Genomic DNA, 22,454 nt, shown 5'->3' with positions numbered 1-22,454 from the left:
TAAGTTTCATGAGATGCTGTTGCCTGATGCGATTTACATATTTCAACTCGGCGCGCAAGACTGTAATTCAAAGTTGTTGCTCTAGCAACATGTTACTGCGTAATAAATCACAGCGGAGATTATCTGCTCTTAGACGCGAGCGCAATCAAACGATCTGACGTTTTTCTCATACAGGTATATCTCAGCCTGCGGGTTGCATTGATTCATGTCGTGACGTAAGAGTGCGTAGAGGGATAAAAGACGGCTTGCTTGTTCCATTGCATGCAGTTCAGGCAACGCTCCAGCATTCAGCCCATGCTGCAATGTGTGTGCAGCCTCATTGAAAATACAGCTCATTTAAACAGGATCATATGGCAGAGGATGGGTTTACGAGGCAAGGCTGCTCTCTGCTGGCGAACGCGTCTTACTAGCGAGGCCAGGAGAAACATCTGGCTTTCCGAGGCTGAAAAAAAAAAAAGTGAAACCGCAAGCCTGGAATATGCGGAAAGCCGCTCGGGCTTTCGGCTGCAGAGGAATCTGTCAGTCAGCAATATTTCGGGGAGAAGATGGCCTCCATGTGCTTGTGCATAAATAAACTAAAGCAGGGGAGATCCTGTTGCACGGTTTAAACTCCATGTAGAAGTCCACTCTTGAAAAGGCGCAGAATCAAAAATGAATGCATGAGTCGAAAGGAAAATATGTCCTGGGGGCTGCAAATCTGTCGCTGGCACCTCAAAGTGCATGTAAGCACATTTTGCCTCATTACTCTCTCTTCGCCTTTCACAAGATTTCCCTCCGACTTGCTAAGTGACATTTATCCCTGCCTGCACGGGCGCTCCTGCCAAAGACTTAGAGGGAAAAAACACAGTTTTTGTGCTAAATGACCAAAGTTCACGTTGTTTCCATTTTTCATAGTTTCATTTTTTGAAAGTGGGGTACGTTTATATCAATACAACTTTGAGCGTATAGCTGGTGGTGCGCATAATTTTTTTCATGGGTTACTCACATTAAAAACAGACTTCATCCAGTGAAGGATTATCGATTTTTAAAATGATAAATTAGTCAAATAAATCTGATTTCCCAGTCCTAGGATGAGGTGGGTTCATGGGTTAAGAGTGTTTTCACCAATCTGTGGAAGGTATTCTTAGCTAACCCCGAGGAAAATCTCACCTCTGTCTTTTTTGTGTGTTTCCTGTAATCCCACAAGAAAGCGTCATTTTTTAATAGGAGGATGGTAAATGGTGTCAAAAAAATTATTGAGTTGAAAGCTTGGATTTCAACAGAGAGGTTTGGTCCGGGTTGTTCCTGGATGTTATGGAGAGTCTTGGAAGCATGTACGTGCATATTGTAATTCTGTAATATGAGTTTAAAGTGATAAACTGAGAGATTGTGCTGTGGACTGAAGTGCATTAAGAGGAATTTTTCTTCCCTCATCTGTATTGAAAACTGTGAGCAGGCAATCGTAAATGTTAAATATTTATGATGCTGGAAACAGAGGCCTGAGAAATTCTTAGGCTGTGATATAAAAAAAAAAAGTGTCTTGTTTATCCCCTAGGTGACGTTTTAAGATAAGATGAAACATTTGGTGAGAATCAAACATAAACTCTTACATTGTGTACTGGTTTCAATTCTTTAGATGTTTTTTTATTAATCATTGAAAGGTGTGGGAGGGGGATCATACAGACCCATAATATGGCCAAACATGAGCTTTTCTGAGAGAAAGATCTTAATCTGAAAGATTACTCTGCAGTGTGGGTTGTGATCTGCTTGGAAAACGGTGAGGGCTGACAATAATGGTTGTTAAACCTGTTCAGTATTCAAAATCGCATATGTTCATTTGCATAGTCCAAATGTTCTTTGTACAGTATGGCGTCAAGAGGGCATTTACTCATTTGTAGGGGTGGGGTGGGGGAAGGGAGCATCGACTGTCAAAAGTCTACTGGATCAAGCCTGAGCGGGCTCTTTCATATGAAAGACTGTTTATATGCTGCTGTTTTGGTTAGCAGCAAGTGAACAAACAGTCTCTGCGGGGCGGCATCTACTGTCAAGAGTACTGAAACAAGCCTCTATTGTACTGTGCAGGGTACTAGGGCTCTCTCATGTGAAAAATGTTTTATATGCTGCTGTTTGGGTTAGCAACAAGTGATCAAACGAGCTAAGCTGTTACAGTATCTGAATGAGAACTAGTGGTGGACATCAAATGCATCATTATCCATTGCATTACATTAAAGAGACTGCTTAACAGTCACATTTTTACACAGGCCTTTATCACTATTATAATATCATCAAGAATGGTATTAATATACCTGATATATTATTACTATTATCATTAATAACAATAATAATAATAATAATGATGTCACAACTCTTCTATTGGGACTTACCATGGAAGATTGAGACATATCAGCTTGCTCGGCGACACAGGTGGTCCCAGCGTGTTCCAACATGATCACCTGCGCCTCTGGAGAACACATACACAAACACACAAGTGAGATGCAGGGTGCAATGACAAAGCGGCAGCATGGCAGAATCAATAACAAGCGAAGTGAGACATTTTTATCCTGGCTCTGCACACACACACACACACACACACACACATATATACACACACTGGGTTTGAAGCAGCCTGGGGCTAAAATAACTTTGTTGCCATGATCGCTGTCTTCATTTTATACAGAGGATTTTTTTTTGTATCCCTTGGATTATTGATTAAATATCATGTGATCCTAAAGCTCTGGGAGTATGAATGTCTAAGACTCTAAAAAGGGCCATTTTAGAATTCTTTTTTCATTTTGCTTTTATGAGTGTTATAGTTGAATTTAGAAATGTGGCTATGGCACAACTGTTATCTGCATGAAGCAAATTAGCCTGAGATTTAAAAAATAATCTTACTTTTCTTATCATCCCATACTAGAGATGTATTAAAAAGTCAATTATATGGTGTGTATGCACTAATGAGGATAGTGCTATTATTATTATTACTACTACTATAATTATTTTAATTTAATTCTGAAAATTTTGAAAATCTGCATGATTCCTCCATTGTCTCTGTAACTTGGGTTTCCGTTATAGCAGTTTTTTTGCGTCGCTGTTGATTGGCTTTTCAGTAGTCGGGTTTACATGGCATTCTTGTCATTCCATTAAAAGCTCTTTAATCAACTGGTTGCAGACTTGTTCTGTTTAGAAGGCACCATATTTCGAGTATTTAAATGACGTGACTAAGACGTACCACATTTAGACAGGACACAGTTTGGGAATTCCGACTCAACCGTATACTGTACAAGAAGTCTGATCTGATTAGAGAAAACACTATACGACTTCTGTGATTCTGTTCAAAATTCAATTTAGATTTGTCCTAAATATGTAGATGAATGTGTTTTACTGGAGCATCCTTGTTGGGTTTTGTTTTGTGTTGATGTATTCATAACGCCTTAGTCGTAATTACAGGACATGCATGAGAGTCACATTCAATCTATTGAAAAGAATAAAATAAAAATACAATTTAAAAAAAGCGCTAAACGAACCGTCTTGTTCCATGTGATTATAACCAGTTAAATAGTTTTATTGCATACCTGAGACCTCAAGTCTAAGGAATTAAAGTTGAAGTATTTCTTCAGGTTAAAGCGATAAAACATGTCTCTTTATATTTTCTCAATGTTTCAAATCACTCCAGTCCTTCCGTTTTTATACCAGGAGTGGTGGAATCTTAAAAATACCTTCATTCAGGTCAGCGCTGGGATTTTCCTCTTCTGCTGTCTCTGCTGAAACATCTTGAGGTTGCAAAAGGTCAGTCTCAGAAGATTCTGGAGCAACCGGCTCCTCTGATCCCTCAGACGGCTCCTCCGTTTGCAAACCGGGCTCCACGCAGGCAGCTGTTTCTTCCAAATTTGTTGCGAGTTCCACGGACATAGGCAAACATGGGGCGCTTTGGTCTGGCGTCATGTGGTCTGCTTCGTCCACGGCGATCCCCTCAGTTGGATGTTCCTCCTCTAAGGTGCTCTCCACAGTGGGGTGAAATACGTCTATCGTACAGCTTCCGACTGACTGGAAGCTGACGTCGTCGTCACTGGACAGGCCGTGAATTAGGCCCGAATCTGGATCAATGTCGGACTTGACCATCTGCTCAGGTGAGCACTCGATCATCTCTGGATTTTCCTCTCCGGGCAATACGGCGACGTCGGCATCCGCCGTCTCATTTAACTCCGAACGGGTCGCCCGACACATAGTCTGCTGATCGGGGTCTTGCTGCCACTCAACCGCATGATCCAGACCAGCTGTTTCCTGGTTTTGTTCCGAGCTGTTTACATCTGGCGGAGGTTCTCCCTCTTCGGGAGGCGGAACATCTGATTTCAGGGTTACATCATCACTGCCTGCCGGAGATGGGAGGTCCTCTTGCACTGAATCCTTACTCTCAGCTTCCTCCTCGGCTAAGAAGTTTTTGTTGCAAAGTTCCGGGCCGTGAGTAAACTGCTCGCCATCGTGGCGACGCTCGTGAACTGGAGCGCCGGACGACGGCGACTGGCCCATGACTAACCCTTCGCCGTTCTCCTCCTCGGTGATCTCAGACACTCCGTTCACTTCCTTCCCAGATAAGTCCTCTCCCTCTGTGGCCTCCTGTCCTTCTCCTCCTCTATCAGTTTCCTGCTCACCCCACCCTGCTGGTTGAAGGCTTTCCACAGGCAGCGGGCTCCCCCCTTCTTGCCTCTCACACAAACTCAAGTTCTGTGTGGTGTCGGGCCGTTCCCTTCCGTCTGCCCTCTCAGACTCAGGACACACCCAATCCTCAGGGGGGATGAGGCCATGCTCCTCAGGGTGGACTACACACGCACTACCGTTTTCCTCGCCGCCATATCCGCAAGTAACACTACAGCCGTTTCCAACTGGGTTTTCTGGCGTGTTTGTTTGCGGGCAGCTCGTCGTCTCCGGATCCACTCCCTCGTTGCACTCGGCGGCCGTGTGCAGGCAGTCTGAGTGCAGCTTCAACACAGACACCCTCTGCGGGAAAAGCCAAAGTGTGCAGTTGACTGTGTGATTGCATAAGGTATTCCGACGCTTATACAAACCCAGCCAGAGGGGTAAGAAGTTGAGGGCAGGAAAAGACAAACAATCCAACGCAGAGTTCCATGATTCACCTTGGCGTGGAGATGATTCGTCAAATGCAGCAGCTGCTCCACGATCCGGCCGAGGCTCGGCGGGTCGCGGCCCGGGTACACACTTTGCGTCAGGGAGTGCAAGCCGGGGCGGCAGCAAACCACGCGGGCGTCCGTCGGTGCCGGCTCAACAAACTGGGAGATTCGGTCCAACTCGCCGTCTGCCTCAGCTCTGCCACGGAATAAACACTTAGATCATCCCCCCGAAGAAGGAAGCTCAGCCCGGATTGGCCCATCAAGCACAGAGAGTTTTAACAGTGATGTCAGCTGATCCGCACCCCCCCACATTTGCTGCCGTAATCCATTTACAGTGAGAGCAAAGAAAGTCATTGTGGTTGTTAATGGGTCTTTTTTAGCTCTTTAGAAGATAGTGGTTCATGCAATGATAACACTGTAATTAAAGCTGCAAGCGGCCGTGCACGAACCCTTCCACTGTCACTTAAGTTTGACAAACACGCTTTGAAATCAATGTTGCCCATCTTTTGAGGATAGCCGCTTTTGATTGGAGCACATTGTAAAAGAATGAGCCCAAACAAAAATAGACAACTTTAAAGGGGGAGTCGGGGCAAAAAGGAGCTCTAGTCATCTAAACGTGGCATTCTGATTAACTCATTTACTGCCAGCCCAGGTAAAATTAATGCTTGATTTATATAAGATGGGTGAAAAGTAACGGTAAAAGTACAATTTCAAAATGCTTACTAAAACGGAAAAGTTCATGTAAAGGTTATGATGTCTCCAGCTCATTCAATTAATAGTGGCAAGGTATGGAGCTGAGTGCACCGGTTCGAGGACAAGAATTCCATTTGACTCGCTTATTCATTGTGGTCTTTTGGCATATACTCACAATCATAAACCTGTTGGTACGTGGATGGGGCGCAACTTTGGGTATTAATGGCAAAATGAACTTGAGCTGCGTCGCGAGAAAAAGGAAAACCAATGCGTTCAACTTTACCCTGGCATGGGTTCACTGACTCCCCACAAAGTGGGAAATCTGAAATACACTTAACTAAATCCCCAACAAATATATAACTTATGGATATGAACACGAGGGCAGGGCTGAGTACAAGCCAAAAATATCTGCTTCTAGTTAAGGAGTTTTTGTGCCTATAAAAGAGAAGGAACATCGTCCAGCCAGGCAGCACAGTTTGCGCAACACTGGGTGGACCATGTTTAGCTCCTAAAGTCACCAGTGACCTCACCCCTCATGAGGAAAATGTCATTACTCGTGATTAGGGAGGGTAGGCGCGTAAAAGCTGAGGGCCCGTGGATCGTCCCCTAAATGGCACTGTGACTTAAATGATGTTCTGCAGCAAAACTGGGGAGATTTACGTCGGGACAGGAGAAGGTCTATCTTCTCTTGGAGCCATGTATCAGTCCATTTAGCAAATGGCTGCTTCATATCGTGCAATAAAGACAATCTGACCTCATTAGCGTGTCGGCGCGAGGAAGCCATTGTGGGACGAACCCATGCAGTCACTTTGCCAGTTAAATCTGTGAAGATGACCCTGCTTTCTGTGTGTATGCGTGCATGCATGTTTGTGGTTGTGTGAGTGTGGTAAGCACATCATTAGACAGAGAAGCCGTAACCCAGGCTTTTGTGCGACAGAATACTTTTCCATTGCTATGGTTTTGGGGTGGAAAAACCCTGGCAGAACTGTTCCAGTATGTCCTCGGAGAGTTTAATTGTCAAAATTGTCCAGTTGGTGGCGCCGCAGCAAGAGAGTTTAAGTAATGCAATTGAGGACGGCTTAAAAGGGAAGTCAAGTGAAAAATATGTTTAAAATATGCTAAACACAACATTTTGATTAATTTTGTGGTTACGGAATATGATTTTAGCAACTAATTCCACCCATTTTTAACTATTTTTGCCGCTTGTTGTCGACTCAAAATGACATCAAAGTCGCTCAAGGCTCAGGTAATAACCAATCATGTCTCCCCTGTTTTCGAAATGTGGTCATGTCTATTTAATATCATGGCTGAACATTATGGAAATTCGTCTTTTTTCCCTGGAACTTGCAATCGTGATATTGAATGCTATTATTTTTTTTGAGGTCCTTGTGAATATTTTTTGTCCACAAACAAGCAATTAATTCATCTTTGACACTAACAGTATCATATCTATTATAATTTAGTTGTTTACAACAATTGCAAATTTAACTTTGTAAAAATTGACATCGCTTACACAATGAAAACTATGAAAACAAGTGTGTGTGATATACACATATTACTCTATGAACCATATTATAATAAAAACAAGTCATCAAATGTGTTTACATAGCCCTTGTTAGATACACATTTCGAGTTCTCACGAGACAGAAAACTAAAAAAAAATTACAACAGGCTTTACTTACAACGATAGCATCTGTGCCTTCCCTCCTTCCCTCAGCAGCGTTTCAAACTGACCATTTAAAACGCAGCATTTGCGATTAAGAAATCATGTCATGATTGTAACGGACATGAAATTAATCATTCAGTCCACTTACAATGCTAAAAAAAAAAGGTTAATTTAATAGACTTGCAGTGATTTGAGATTAGTAAAAACAGGAGGCAGCCATGCACTTCAAAGTATCCAGCCTTGCCAAGCCAACACCATGTAAAAAAAAAGAGCCTTTCAATATGTCCCAAAAGCAAACCGTACTACATCGTCTTCACAAACTCCTTGTTCAATGTCTAAAAAACGCAGGATGGAATATTTAGAGTTGTTGTTTACTGGTGTTACGTAAATGTAGCACACACCCTGATTTATTTTTTTCAGAGAATTCCCTTTTTTCCCCCAATGTTTACTTTTTCATACACCACATACTGACATGTGTATAAGTACTTTAATACCCCTCGATGTCGATGGTCATACGAGTCCCTATTGCAAACGTTGCAAACAAATAAATCCCATTTGCAAGCATTTAGGAATAAACACATGGTACCGTTTTGAACCTCGAACTGTTTAGACAATCTATTGACATTTTTAGTTTAATTTTAAAGCTTTTTTTGTGAGATATATTCAAGATTAATGGCCCAAATCTGGTCAAAATTGACACAGAGGGGCTACAATTGCAGTTTCACCGAGCGTTTTGTTGATATTGTTTTTTAGTCCCAAACCGACAGTAGGTTTCTAGCCTTGACAAAAAGAACCATTGCCGTCACTCCCAAAGAATGATAATTCTATAGCTGAATCCCCACCACATTACATCAAGACTTAGAACAGCCTGTAAACGGTCGTGAGGAGCCCATCAGCTGGTCGGGAACTCACTGTGCAAAAAGCTGCTGGAGGCTAGTGTGACCCCGGAGCGCTGCGACGGCGGCAGGCGTGTGGCCTTGTTTGTTCGGCAACCGCGCCGCTTCCCTCGCCCCCGGCTGGCACAGCAGGAAGCTTGTGACGCGGACCAAGCCCCGCCGGGCTGAAAAATGCAGCAGGGTCTCCCGCGGGTGAAGATCTACAGGAGAAAAGTAGAATGAGCGAAATTGAAATTAAGGCAGCGAACAGTCTGTACCTGTACCTCACTTCAACCGCATTCCAAGAAAACCACAACGTCCAATTACTGGTGAGCTATTTTAAGAAGAGGCCAGTAGGCTACTCATGTGGTTCTTGAGGCTACCCACTGGTGACTCCTGCCTTAGTGTCAGAAATCCTTTTTTCGAGCTTTATTAATTTATAAATGGCGCCCCATTGTCACTCAAGCTGTATTTACTGTTAATGCTATTGGATAAAACAAAAAAAAAGGAAAAAATATCTACAACAAAGTTAAATCAATCACAAGGGTTTGCTTCAATTACTGTACGATCACCCGGTAAATTATGTGTTTCGTTACTCCTAATTGGAAATGTTTACCTGCTTCGGAACGCTCAACCACTGAAATCCAGCAGATTCCACTGACAACTCAAACCGACATAAGTGCAAGCGTTGGCTGCATGAATGGAGACGGAAGGGCAAATTTTTATGTTCTGACCAAAATTCTCAGCTTACAACGCCAAAAATAATAATAATATCCACAGCATATTAGCATATGATCGCCAGCACTTCTATTTATTCTCTCTGCATTTTCTACTGACTACTATTGAGCGTTTACGAGCCTCCGAGTGTTTAGGTATAGAAAACCAGACGGCCTACGAAGCTCATGTTCGTTTTGCAGCCGTAACCGACAGCGAACCAGGAGGAGGTGGTGTGAGCGGAGGCGGTGTGAGAGGAGGCAGAAACACGTCTGTCGAGGTAGACTATGGATCTAAGGACTTACTTTACAAATTACGGAAAAAATCTAAGCTGAATTTACTTTTTTTAAATGACTTTCGATGAGTCTGTTTCCGCATGAGAGACTGCGAGTCATATAAAACCATCGTGGTATAAATGCACAAATATGCGGCACAACCGTGATGACCTGAGGGACGTCTGTCATCGCCATCTATCCGTCCGACGCCATCGGTCACCTGACACTGCTGTAAATTCGTCGCACTTGTCTTTCATTGTGAAATTGACACTCGGCGAGACAATGTCGTCTTAAGAGCTGTCACCTGTGGTCACTGAAGCGACATGAGGCCTTCATTGACTACCTTTGTGAAAATGTGAACTCTCAAGACAAAATGTCCTTAAAGAAAGAATTCGAACCACTCCCTAAGTTGTAAAGACTATTTTTTGTGTCTCTCTGCCAACCGCCAGGACTTCTATGATCCAAATGTGTATGGTTTCCATCAGACTGTGTGGCGGGCGGGAAGCAGACATCTTCACTTGATTAGTGATCATAACAGCGTTTTGCTTTGTTGACAGTTTTCATGTAAATCTCCACTGGTTGGCGAAAACATAAGTACTATGCAGCCTGACACGCAGTACCTGGCAGAAGACTTAAAACCACACCGACAGTGGGCGCTTACACACTATGAAATAGCTGTGACACCCTATTCATATGGTGTTTGTGATGTCACAGCGCCACAAATACCCAAAGACATGAGGTCGCCTAATTCAAACTACAGATGAAAATTTCAGAATTGCATTTATTAGTTAAACTGCCAAATATGTGCTGTCTAATCATTTTGTAAAAGGGCTTTGCAAAGGGGTTGTAGAAGTCTCCAAAAAGAGGGAAAAGACTTTGTTTTTGTCATGTGTAATGCAATTGCATATATAAATAAGAATTTTCATTTTCACTTATTTTTTTTAATGTTTCAGGCACTTTGATACACTTGTTTTTTTTTTCAATCTTAGACTAAGCTGTAATCCATATATACGCTGTAAAAAATAAAAGTTATTGAAAGTTCATTTAGTTTGCTTTTTTTCTTTCGTTAATCATAAAAAGAATGCAGGTTAAAGTATATTTATATACTTTTCATAGACAATAATCTTATTTATAGTCAGCACGTCAAGGTGGGGGTTCTCTTTCCTAAAGCGGGCTTGGTAAAATATATTTGAGAAGCGTTGACATAACCAGTACAGAGATTGAATGGATTAATGGATGATTGAATGGATGGATATGACTTTCTCCTCCTTCTTGTGATAAAATTTGAAATTTTTTCTGAGAAAATCATCAATCAATCAATCAATCAAATTTTATTTGTATAGCCCTAAATCACCGAAGTCTCAAAGGGCTTCACAGATGAAAAGAGGTCATGTGGAGACTTCTTTCAAAAAAAGAAGTCATACAGAGACATCTTTTTAGTGTAAGGTACACAACAGCATCCCCTGTCAAAGCTCCCAGAAGGGGAAGGAAAAACTCAAAAACCCCAATTAGGGGAAAATCGGAAACCTCCAGAAGGGACCACAGGTGGGAGGAGTTTCTTTCTTTTTAAGTGTTTTTTTTTCTAATATTATCTAAATAAGGTTCGAGCTCTTTTAAAATATGTTTCTTTCAAATGAATGACATTAACATTTTTAATTCAAATAGTTCATTTTCCAAATAGGAAACTTATGTGTTCCTTCTGGAAATAATACAAGCCTTACCGGGGGTGTCGGAGCATTGGTTCCCCAGCAAATTCCATCCAGGTGGCAGCGTGATGTGGTGGAGGGCCAAGGCCAGACTCTCATCCAAACGCTCGTACTCCAGCAGCGGAATCTGACACTCATCCAGAAGCAACGCCCCATCCAAGCCGTCGTTGCGCCCCACTGTGCTAACCTGGGTGGTGAAGCGTACAATGCTGAAACATCATTCTGATACTAAATCTGGATAGCCAATAGGGTGGGGAGGTTCAAGGCTCACCAGAAACTGTGCCATATCAAAAGCCAAGTCCTGAATGAAAGTGAAGCGATGCTCCGCTAAAGAAGCAACGTGAGACGAGAGTGTCGTCAGCGCCTCCGAGTCATCGGGGTCGCCTCGAGTGACGGCACACAGGGTGACCGAAACTTCCTCGCAACAGCTGTGAGCTGAATGGGGAACGTGGACAAAGAAACACGGCGTGAAAAAGCTGAGTTAGCAAACAGGCCTTTAAGTTAGATGTAACTTTTTATTATTATTATTTCTTATTTTATTCAGCTTTTATTTTTTTTTATTGTAAATTGCACAGCTTATCTTTTAATGTCTACGACCTTATTTAATTTAATGCATTTTAGTAGTAGTCATAATATGACACTCAACAAAGAAAAATCGATTCTTCTAATATAAAATTCTAAGCTTTCTTGAAATAACTTTTTTTTCACATAGGTCATAATTTAACTTTTTCTTGTGCTATAACTTTCCCTCACAAAATAGAACATTTTCACCCCCCAAATATTGTGATATGACAACTTTTTTCACACCTTTTGTGAGAAGTGACATTCCATCAACCTTTTGCCAGTGAAAACATTCAAGAATACGGAAGCTTGACATATAGGCAGGTGGATTCAACCACAAAGCTAACGCGGACACAAAAATAGAGAACAGGGTGAGGGAAGAAGATGAATCATTCATTCCATCCTCATTTCCTCTGCAATAACAATCCCCAACTTCCTCCTGCTGGCCGAGTGACAGCAGGTCAATATAAAGCTGCTATGATCATTGCACATATTTAAAAGCAAGAGCAGATGTACTTATCATCACAGGTCCTCTGTGATTACGATGCTCTATCTTTTTACATTACGCGATATCTCCCCCATTATTACTCTTTATCTAAGCAGTAGTGGTCTATTGTAGTTATATATTTAACAAACACATTTAGGGCTAATCTGATGACCTTATCACTTGATTGTTACGTGACCAGGAGAGCATTAAATATCTTGCAGTTGAAAATGAATGCCAAGAGTGTGGAGAGTTAAAAAAATCAAAAATAAAAAAAAGACAGCTTTTTCTGTAATTAAACACATATGCAGCACATTTTGGCTAATCCTGTGAACAGATGGGGGTACAAAGACACCAGCAGATGCTCGTATATGACTTGGTACCTCCTAAAATGTAAAACAATTACTGATAGGATTTTTGCCCGGAGTAAATGATGAAAACTGAATAAAATTCTTTTCCAGGGTTAGACTGTTGTTATCTTTTATTAACTGCGCTGACATTCAGTAACTGTCATTAAAGTTTAAGAAAAATAAATAAATAAAATGTAAGGTGATACAAAATTTCTTTCCATATCAACATGTTCATGTAAAGCTGCACTTGTAGAAAAACTGCAGTTATTCAAAATAAATGTTACTTTGTGAGTGTTTAAGTCATAATTGTAACGAGTGAATATATATATATATATATATATATATATATATATATATATATATATATATATAATTTTTTCCCCCTTAGAATATTATGATATTCTTCTGGTTTTAATTGTGGTAAGATGTCTTATTCCCCTCATTTTTTTCACCTTTTACCCGGATTAAAGTATATTCCCCAATAATATAATACAATAATATTACGGAAAATATTTTTGTCCGAACTTCAGAAGTGATAATATTAAAAATGTTCTCTCAACATTAGGAGTTTTACTTGTATTACTATTCAACCATTCCAGTATGGCCACCCCATACCAAAATGCAACATGGTTTCTAAAGCATTCAGAAATGGAGTGATTTTCTAACAGTCATATTAATTTGGACAACAACAAAAAAAAATTGAAATTCACTTTTTTCAATTTCACTTGTTTTCTGTCCTTGCTGTATTTACTTAAACTTAACTTTGTTCTAGGATGTAAACAAAATGCATTTAGATTAATTTTAATGGTGAATATTAACTGTGTTGTTGAATATTTAGATTGATGGAAGTTGTGGAAAAAATGAAATTTGTCCAGGTTTCATTATGTTTTTTTTCTTTTCAGTGTGACACTAGTATTCCTTAAAAAAAAACTTTGTTCCTTACCAGGACATAGCGCCTGCAGGGTGTCATGGCTGCTCCTCACCGTGCTGCTCAGGTGCCTCTGAGTACTGCCGGCGAACAACAGGAAGTAGTCGGCGGCAGCCCCCTCCACTTCCGCGGCCAGCTCTTCATCGGTCAGCTGCACTGTGATCACGCAGTGGCCCTGCAAGCATGGGCAGACAAGTGGAAAGTTTGCTGAATAAACTCAATAGAAAAGTGTTTTCCATACCTTTATTGAGTCAAGACACGCATATTAGTGAATAAAATTCTCAAGACTTACGTCCAGACAAAAATCGCTAAATAACGATGACCTTTTCTCCATGTACCCTAAAACGTTTAACTAATAATAATACATTACTGACACGCTACAGCTTATTTAATGATCCCCACCTTGATGACGTCAGCATTATCTTGTACCTTTCAAACATTGTCAACGACCTCACGAACGCCAAAGTAATCTTACGCTTTGCTACATTATCTTTTCTTCCTCAATTAGAAATTAAACTACAGATAATGCTATTCAATTCTATTCTCTATTTCAGTTATTCTTTATATATTATCTTACATGATGCATATTATTAAAAATATGGTGCATATTATCTGAGCAGCGCTCCCAAATCTGATGTATGCCTGTGAAGAATGACAAAAGGTATTCTATTCTATTCTATTCTATTCTATTCTATTCTATTCTATTCTATTCTATTCTATTCTATTCTGTATACTGCATTGTATTATGCGCATTATATTATGAATTTTATCCTGTTTTAGCAAACACTATTGTCACATTCAAAATGACTTAGTCGCTGTGCAGTTAATGTAACTTTTATGATGGCTACTGTGCCACTCCGAAATTTATTATTTCAATTTTCTTCTATTAGGGGAAAACAATAGACAGTACGCATGCATTATCGAGCGGCTGGACTGTCTGCTATCATGGTGTTGCCAGTTGCATGACAGTACTGTTTGTCATCCGAGGATACAACGTAAAAAAAAGACACACTTGTTGCTTTTGTGAAGTCACAATTGACTGAATTGTGTGCTTGAGTAGCGCTCAGAATGAAGCGATGTCACCCGAGGGCATGGCGAGCGGGAGGCGAGGAGGCACCGGAGAAAGGCCGATTGTTTCGCCATGAGCTTCTTTCCACCGGGGGAACTGCAACTTTATTGACACGGAGGAGGGATAATGGGGACATTTTATCCCGTTGTTGTTCTTTCGCCTGACATGCACGGAGCTCTCGCTTAGCGCTGAGGGTCATAGGTGCTTCCTTCTCTCGTGGAGCGTGCTAGCCTCAGGGCTTGTTTCATAGACCAGTTTGACAGCAGCACTAAGAGTTTGGAGAAATAGCTGAAAATGGGCAAGCGATCATTGGAACAATTTTTCTGATGGACAGAAGTGTGGAGCTGTCAATTTAGAGTAAAAATGTTGGGACAGGCAAACTCACTCAAACGTATTCGCAAAAACATTTACTAGTCACCTAATTGCTGAATACTAGTGATGTTCGATACCACACTTTTTTGACCGATACCAGTTTGACTCCTCAACTCGAGTAATTTTTTTCTTTTAATTTTTAAGGGCTACAAAGTACAAAGATATTGACAAGAGAAATAATATTTCCTTGTTTCAAACTGTAAATGACATGGTAACAAAGCGGTAAATAGCAGAAATAAACACAGCCAGCAGGGGAATGTTCTGGCAGTAGCTACAGGTCTCTAACATGAAGTTAGCGTCATGCTATAAGGATAATGTCTGCTGTATGGAAATATTTTGAAGTGGAGGGCAGAGACTTGCGCTGGGTGCAAATTGAGCATTTAATGAAGCTACGTTGAACACAACTCATTTCATTCGCCAAGCGAAAAAACTCCCCAAAAAATAAAAACAATTGGTAATTTTGAGTCTACATCACTCTTGCTAATTTGTTTGTTCATGAATTTTCCAAGGCCCTTAGAACAGGAGTGTCACAACTTTTCTTCCATGAGAGCCGCATACAGAAAAAAAAGACATAAGGACCACTTTATTTATTTATTTTACTTGAAATTATCAAACAGTAAAAATAAATCAAGCAATTACATGTTGACTATTCAATAATGATACTAATACGAATATTTTAGAAAATAACAATACTGTCGTTATTTTTAAAAAAAAACGATGATTCAAGACAATTTATGTTTTTTTTTAACACAGCTAATGTTGTCTGCCATCAAAAAATGTTTAATTACTTTTTAAAATAGCATAGTGGGCCATTTAAAAATGTATATTTCATTTATGTCCCTGACCGCCAAAATGTGACAGGCGAACCGTAAATGGCCCCTGGGCTGTAGTTTGGACAACCCAGCCTTAGCGCACACACACACACACACACACACACACACACACACACACACACAAATTGACACCGTGACCTATCGGTGGTGTTGCTTTAACGAGTGATGGAGTAAAGTCCGAGTCGCAGTAACTCGACTACTTATTTATACGCCCCGCCCTGTGTCAAAAGCACAATCTGGCAAGCAGTTAAAAGTTGCGTGACGCACCAAATATCAAGCAGCAGACTTTTAGTATGCGAAGGGAGTCTTGCGGTCTCAACACGGCGAGCCGAGTAGTGAGTGCAGTAAATGAGATGTAGAGAGGTGGAGGCCAGCAGGCATGACATTGTCTCCATTAAAAACTCATCTCTTATCTCGGGCCCAGATTGGAAATTAGGAGGTTCAGGCACTACTGAGCAGATTGCTACCTCGGCGGATTTGTGACTCTGAACTCCACGCCAGAATGAAAACATATTAGTGGGGAAATAAGATCCGCACAATCACAAGGAATTGGTGATAGCGGAGACCATTTAGCAAAGTAGTTGCTCAAATTATTCCTGACAGCAGCAAAACAATATTTTGCCCTCCATTTGTTTTGGCCCCAAATTAATATCCGCTCACCACAAATAACATCACCAGCCGGCGACTTGTGAAAACAGACGCTCGAGTCGATTGCCTATCGATCCGTCTGTGATGACTGCATTTGTACGCATGCATAAGGAGAAATAACAAGCGGCTGTCATCTTCCATCAGAGGCGAAAAGGAAGTCGGGGACAATTGCGCCACAATGATTCAGTAAAACAGGAACTTACGTATAGGCCAGGCATTTACAAGGCCCTTGCTATTCATCACTTTTGGGGGGTGGGGAGGGGGGGGGGGGGGGGGGGGGGGCAAATAGCACAAAACCTGCCAAGTCATAGAGGGGGGCTGCTTACACTTAACACAAACACAAAGCAGAGGGTAGGGGTTCATAGACACCGGCTGTTCTTTTGATGTCGCAGAATAGCAACCCTGCCCACGTCCCGCACCAACCCCATTTTGCAGCAATATGATTATCAGGTCAAAACACCAGCAGGCCACTTTGTTAAGTGCTTATTACCAGCAGTGATATGAGCTTGCTTCGGAAGCTCCGCCACCCCCACACCCCCCAAAGAGAGATGGAGAGAGAGAGATTTTGAAGTTAAATTTTATATATATATATATATATATATATATATATATATATATATATGGAGGCTCATCTAAAAGACAAAATAAAATAAAATAAAATAAAATAATGAGGTTTCCAACTACTGTAATTCCCAAAATAAAGCATGCACCCTTAATTTTAGGATCAAATTCTGGTATTTTCTATGTTATCGTGTATAGGACACTCCAACAGTTTGGCGACAATGTAAAAACTAGAGCAAAACAGAATATATATCACCAGTGTTTATTCTTCATATTTTCTTGTGTTCATATCCGTAAGTTATGTATTTGTTGCAGGTTAAGTTAAGTTACGCCTCGCCAGTGTAACATTTAATACGCTCGAAGCAGTTGTTTTTCCTTTTCGTCGTGACACAGCTCAAGTTCTTTTTGCCATAAATACCCAAAGTTGCACACCATCTGTGTTTCACCAAGTTTATGATTGTGTGTGTATATGCCAAAGGACCACAATTAATCAACGACTCCAATGGAATAGCATTCCATGTTCTCTAATCGAAGCACTTTTAATTGAATCAGATGAAGACCATAGCTTTTACCTCTCCGTTATAGTAATATTTCTGTGTGTGAACAAGGATGAACTCGGACGTTGGTTCAGTCTGCTCACTTGTTTTATTGAAAATAATGCCTCAGCTAACACGAGTCATTGTTAGCTGCAATAGGCACTGACTGCTAACAGCCAACCGACATCCACCCTCTAGCTCGTCCCATTACGGTAATTATTTTAAGTACCCGGTAAGAATACGCCAATTCAAAAATACAAATCTGTGCGTCAAAACTCAGCTTATGTGGCTGACAGATCAATCTTCCTAGAATGATGTTGAAAAAAATACAAATCTAATTTTTAAGTTACCATTTATGGAAGGCACCCATACTTTTGGCGTTCATTTTAGGGAATAAAAGTGTGTCTTACAGTAAATGGTTTGAAATCTTGAAAAATAGTGCAAAAGAAACCTGTGCCCATTTCAATGTGTTATCATTTGCAAATATTCATAGGGGACTGCATGATTATATCAAGAGTGTTAGTAAAAAACGTATTTGAACAGAATTGTATTATTTATTTTTGTTATCACTATTTTAAAAGACGAGGATTCTCGTCCATGCCACTGAAAGACTTTAAATAGCTGGCTGGAAACTTACCAAGTGTCAAAAGTTAGGATATTACCAAAACTGTGCAATCACGCGGTCCAATTAGTAAATGCCAGTAGCGGATGTCACACTGCCCGTCAAAGCTGCCTTTTCCTGTAACACTGTTCTGTGTGAAAGACACTGATAAGCGAGGGGAACAAATTCAAGCAGTAAACTTGTGTTTTGTGTACTGATGAGTAGGTGAGGTTATGTTTGGGCACATTACTTGTTACAACGCGTGTGAAATATCAATATGAATCGTTTGTTTACCACAACATCTATTCACTGGCACATCATGCATGGAGGTGCGATTCACATGAAATGTTGACTTTGTTTTACTTCTCTTTGGCCTCCAGCACACGATAAACATCAAAGGGTACTTTTTGCAAAATCAGGCAATGAACCTGACTGGTTTTCCGTGAAATCAGAGTCCCACAGTAAACTGGAGATAACGTTGTTGAGTGCGGAACTCTTGCCTCGGACTTATCTAACTTCCTGTGTGCCTTCCTTCTGTCTGCAGTGCGTGGCAGCTCGGAACGCTCACACGACCGCGGGCGCTCTCGAACAGAATGCTCAAAAAGGCTGCTGCTTGGATGCTGTTAAATACAGTACTTGGACAATTAACTTTGACAAGAGGGAATTTGCTTTCGGTCGGTTCTGTAAATTGAGCAGGTGTACTTTTTTCATCTGAAAAGTCCAAACTGATTCATCTTAGGTAGCCTCATCCAAACTCTTAAGAGAAAAGCAAATGACAGCGGCAATGTTCTAATCAAATTGTTTTTCCCTTCTGAGATTTGTATTTTTTTATTCTTGGGACCAAACAGTTGCAGTCGCTTGATTTAATTGAAACAAAAACTTTTTTTTTTCTCCGGATAATTTAATTAATCGGCCAAGAAATTACTTATTGCTTAGGAGTCACCGTGATTTATATTGCATGTTAGGGCTGCACAATTGTGGCCAAAATAGTAAACACGATTATTTTGGTCAATATTGAAATCACGATTATTAATCAACATTATTCATCGTGTTATTCATCAACGTCTATTTATTGCCCTTGTTTTAAACAAGCAGTTTACAAAAAAGGCTTTGTGTCTTGAGATTTAAAAATAATAACAACAAACTAAAACAAATAAATAAATAATCATTAAAACAAATTCACAAAACATGGCAAAAACTTGGCACACAGGGCAACACAGCTAACTTCCTTGCTGAGTGCAAACCAATGAAAAAAATAAGTCTACTTAGAACCAAACACATTATTTAAACACACATTTTAATCAATTAGTCAAACTTTCATTGTCGGATTTTTCAAAATGGGTCTCAATTGACAACTGGGAAACAATGTCCCCTAATGGTAGGATGGCAAAGTGCTTGATTTGACTTGTAATAAAAAAGTGCTTGACTTTTTAAATGTTAATATCGCAGAGGAGCAGCTTTATTAATCGTGGCAACCAATATCGTGATCGCGATTAAAATTCGATTAATTGTGCAGCCCTATTGCATGTTTGCATTTTTATTTCATTTCAGACTCTAACTTCAGCCAAGATGGATTGCAGCACACCACAAAATGCTTCCCATTGCTCCAAAAATGCCTTTCCCCATCTGCATTTGAGTCAAACGTCATCACCAGGCCACTAAGTGTTGTTGGTGTTAAGTGGTAACCGTCAGCAACCAGATATAAAGACCTCATTGGGCAGGGCAGTATCAGAATAGCATTCTTTCACCCCCTCGACCTTGTCAACTGAAAGCCATCTGCTATGCGATGATAAAAACTGCATCATTCATGTTTGTTTACATCTGAACTGCATTTGGGAGTGGAAAACCGTGCAACATTTCTTTACTAGGTCTTTGTTGTACAAATATACCCTATGACACTATGCTATGCAATTACAACTCAATATACTGCTCTGGTTACAATACAGCTAACTACATACTGTACAAAACACAAATTACACATATTCAGCCGATGCAACATTTAGCGCTCAACCATCCAGCTCGTAGGAATTCCAAAGCGCCACACTCTGGACAGTAGCATGCGTAATGATACAGTAAAAGGTAGCGCTTGTTAACAGCTTGCACACCTGAGACCCGACACAGGGATCACAAAGCAGATGGTTGTTTACACAAGCAAAACAGATTCTGCGAGGCGAATTCCGGTACTTACATACAGTGGAGCTTGCTGGGGAGTGAGTTTCATGTCCCTGGGAACTGTAAAGGCATGAGACAGGAATTTTGTTTAGTGAAAAAAACAATTCAAAGAATGTTAAAAATTGCATGGTAACTGTATTCATTTTTAAACAGTTGCAGCAGAGAATATTTCAACAAAATAGTCTTTCATTTTCGCAGAGGAACGGTACACAGCTCCCCCATAGTTCATTTCGGAAAATTCTGACATTTTCTGCATCCCATTCAAATACTCGGAATAAGCAAGAGATGCCGCCTAGTCTTAGTTTGCTATTCACGCACCTTGTTGTGTTGGGGAACCATTCCTCAGGCGCTTGCCAGAAATAATAATCTATTTGCCGTCTCTGTCCTCTTTCTATCACGCTATGGTAGAAAATGCTGTCTGAAAGGTAAGTGGCTCAGAAATCATTGTCAAGAATGTATTTTTTGAGATAATATGGTACATCTCTGATCTTTGTATGGCCGACGGGGAGGGGCTGAGCTTTGTCTGGTTTTTTTTTCCACTACATCAAACATGTTATACACACGCTTTAAGAGAACCTTTTCATAATCTCATAACCAATGTGATTAGAAATCATAGATTGTGTGACATGTAAGGCTTTTTTTTAAATTTCAGCAATAACAAATTTTTTAGGAGTGGCCTCAATTAAGTTTTCTGCTATTACGTTCCTATCCACCGCTTATTGCGGGGGTTTAACTGAAAAAAAAACAAAAGCCTTGTTTTTGTGGTCTAAGGTGATTAGTTGAATAATTCAACAACATGGTAATGAACCAAAGCAAGCAAATACAAGAACTTCATGTCAGCCAGCAAATTTTCATCATCATCATCATTTCATGTCAAGTTACGTCAGAATCCTGGAATTTGCCCAAAATGGCAGCTTCAAACCAAAACATTAATGAGGACACAATCTCGTACGACACCATTTTGTGTTTCCCGGTATGATGAATCAACAAAAAAGTTCAATAAAAATCTAACAAAACAATTCCAAGAGCAGAACGTGGGCTCACTGAATTGTTATGACTACACGTATTCTCCTGTCTTGGCCTAACACAGCTTTGCACTTGTAAGCAATCGATAGTACGGAGGTTTCGCAGTGCCGATGGAAGCGTCGGAACATTGTTGTTGACAAGGTGACAGTTAAGCTCGACCTTGGCGCCCGTCCCAACGGCGTGGGAGGGTTAACAGTGCAACACGCATGCACGGCAGACCATCCACTCTTGCCATCGAGCTAAAACCAGCAGTCTGCGTTGGCCTCGATTCGTACAGGGACAGCTGACGGGGAGAGAGGGGGCTTGGCTTCAAAATCGGGCCCGGCATTTTGTGAGCCGTTAAGGCCTTGTGCCTCCTTCTATCATCTGCGAGTATAAATACCAAGAGGAGGTCCCGTGACTTGCCGCCATCAAAACACACTGGTACAGTATGTGGCCTTGCGCCAGGATGATCAGTTAGCCGGATTTACAGCTCACGTCTGATCTCGGAGAGACCCCCCTGTAGTTTCTAAAAGGGATCTGCTCGCGTTCACAAGCCACAGAGCTGGCGTTCTCCTTCGTTTTCCTTTGTTTACTGTTCCCTGATCCCCAGTCCTAGCTGAAATGAGTGCTTAACACTGAATAAATCATATGAAACTCCAAAACAGAGTTGAAGGGGAAAAATACCTAAAGGGTCTTTGGAGAAATTCCACAATGAATGTTTTTTTTTTTTTGCTTTTGTACCAATTAAATGGTAACCCCCACCACCAATGTGAATTAGTTGGATCAGGTAAGGGGATAATCAGTGGTTCTAATAATACTCTGGAGTCTAATCCGCTTGCCTTAAGTGCACTGGGACAGATAGCAGCTTCTTTGCCGCGTGAATAAGTTTGATAAGACTGTCACACAATGCGGCTCGTGAGGCTCTTTTGATTGTTCCTTGGGAAGAAAATGTAAAATGGACAGAACTTATAAACTGGGTGGAACATACGTCTAAAATGCTGCGTACATGTCTAATGACATTTGCTGTACTAGTCAAAGATTTGGACACACCTCATTGAATTCCTCAAAGGCCACTAGTTTTTCTCTGGTTAGCTGATTGGTTCTTGTCCAAGCACTAATTTTAACAGTTGTCCATAATGCAAAATTCAGCAGCTGTCCAAGAGGGTTGTCGGTTGCGTATTAACCTAACTTCTGTACAACCCATGATGGCCCCAACCCCATTGATTAAAGCAAGAAATTCCGCTAATTAACCCTGATAAGGCACATGTGTGAAATAAGATCCGTTTCAGGTGACTAC

At 40.8% G+C, this 22,454-nt stretch overlaps 1 protein-coding gene across 4 annotated transcripts in view; it reads right to left on the bottom strand.

Annotated features, from left to right (window-relative positions):
- Window positions 1–22,454, bottom strand: part of akap13a (A-kinase anchoring protein 13a) — a 79,859-nt gene that overhangs the window by 45,546 nt on the left and 11,859 nt on the right. For all 4 annotated transcript variants that reach the window (XM_088412748.1, XM_088412750.1, XM_088412751.1 and 1 more), the window contains exons 2-9: window positions 20,166–20,209; window positions 13,373–13,532; window positions 11,306–11,469; window positions 11,050–11,221; window positions 8,377–8,560; window positions 5,112–5,301; window positions 3,696–4,974; window positions 2,364–2,440 (exon numbers count right to left, since the gene is read on the bottom strand). In XM_088412748.1, the coding sequence (XP_088268874.1) occupies window positions 2,364–2,440; window positions 3,696–4,974; window positions 5,112–5,301; window positions 8,377–8,560; window positions 11,050–11,221; window positions 11,306–11,469; window positions 13,373–13,532; window positions 20,166–20,198 (2,259 nt within the window). In that variant the 5' untranslated portion in view covers window positions 20,199–20,209. The remainder of the gene's footprint in view (window positions 1–2,363; window positions 2,441–3,695; window positions 4,975–5,111; window positions 5,302–8,376; window positions 8,561–11,049; window positions 11,222–11,305; window positions 11,470–13,372; window positions 13,533–20,165; window positions 20,210–22,454) is intronic.

The sequence above is a fragment of the Hippichthys cyanospilos genome, chromosome 4 (assembly GCF_059441005.1).
Source record: "Hippichthys cyanospilos isolate Australia breed blue-spotted pipefish chromosome 4, RoL_Hcya_1.0, whole genome shotgun sequence".
Lineage (NCBI taxonomy): Eukaryota > Metazoa > Chordata > Actinopteri > Syngnathiformes > Syngnathidae > Hippichthys > Hippichthys cyanospilos.
The sequence above is the reverse complement of the archived record's forward strand: the minus strand, read 5'-3'. Positions and strand labels throughout refer to the sequence as shown.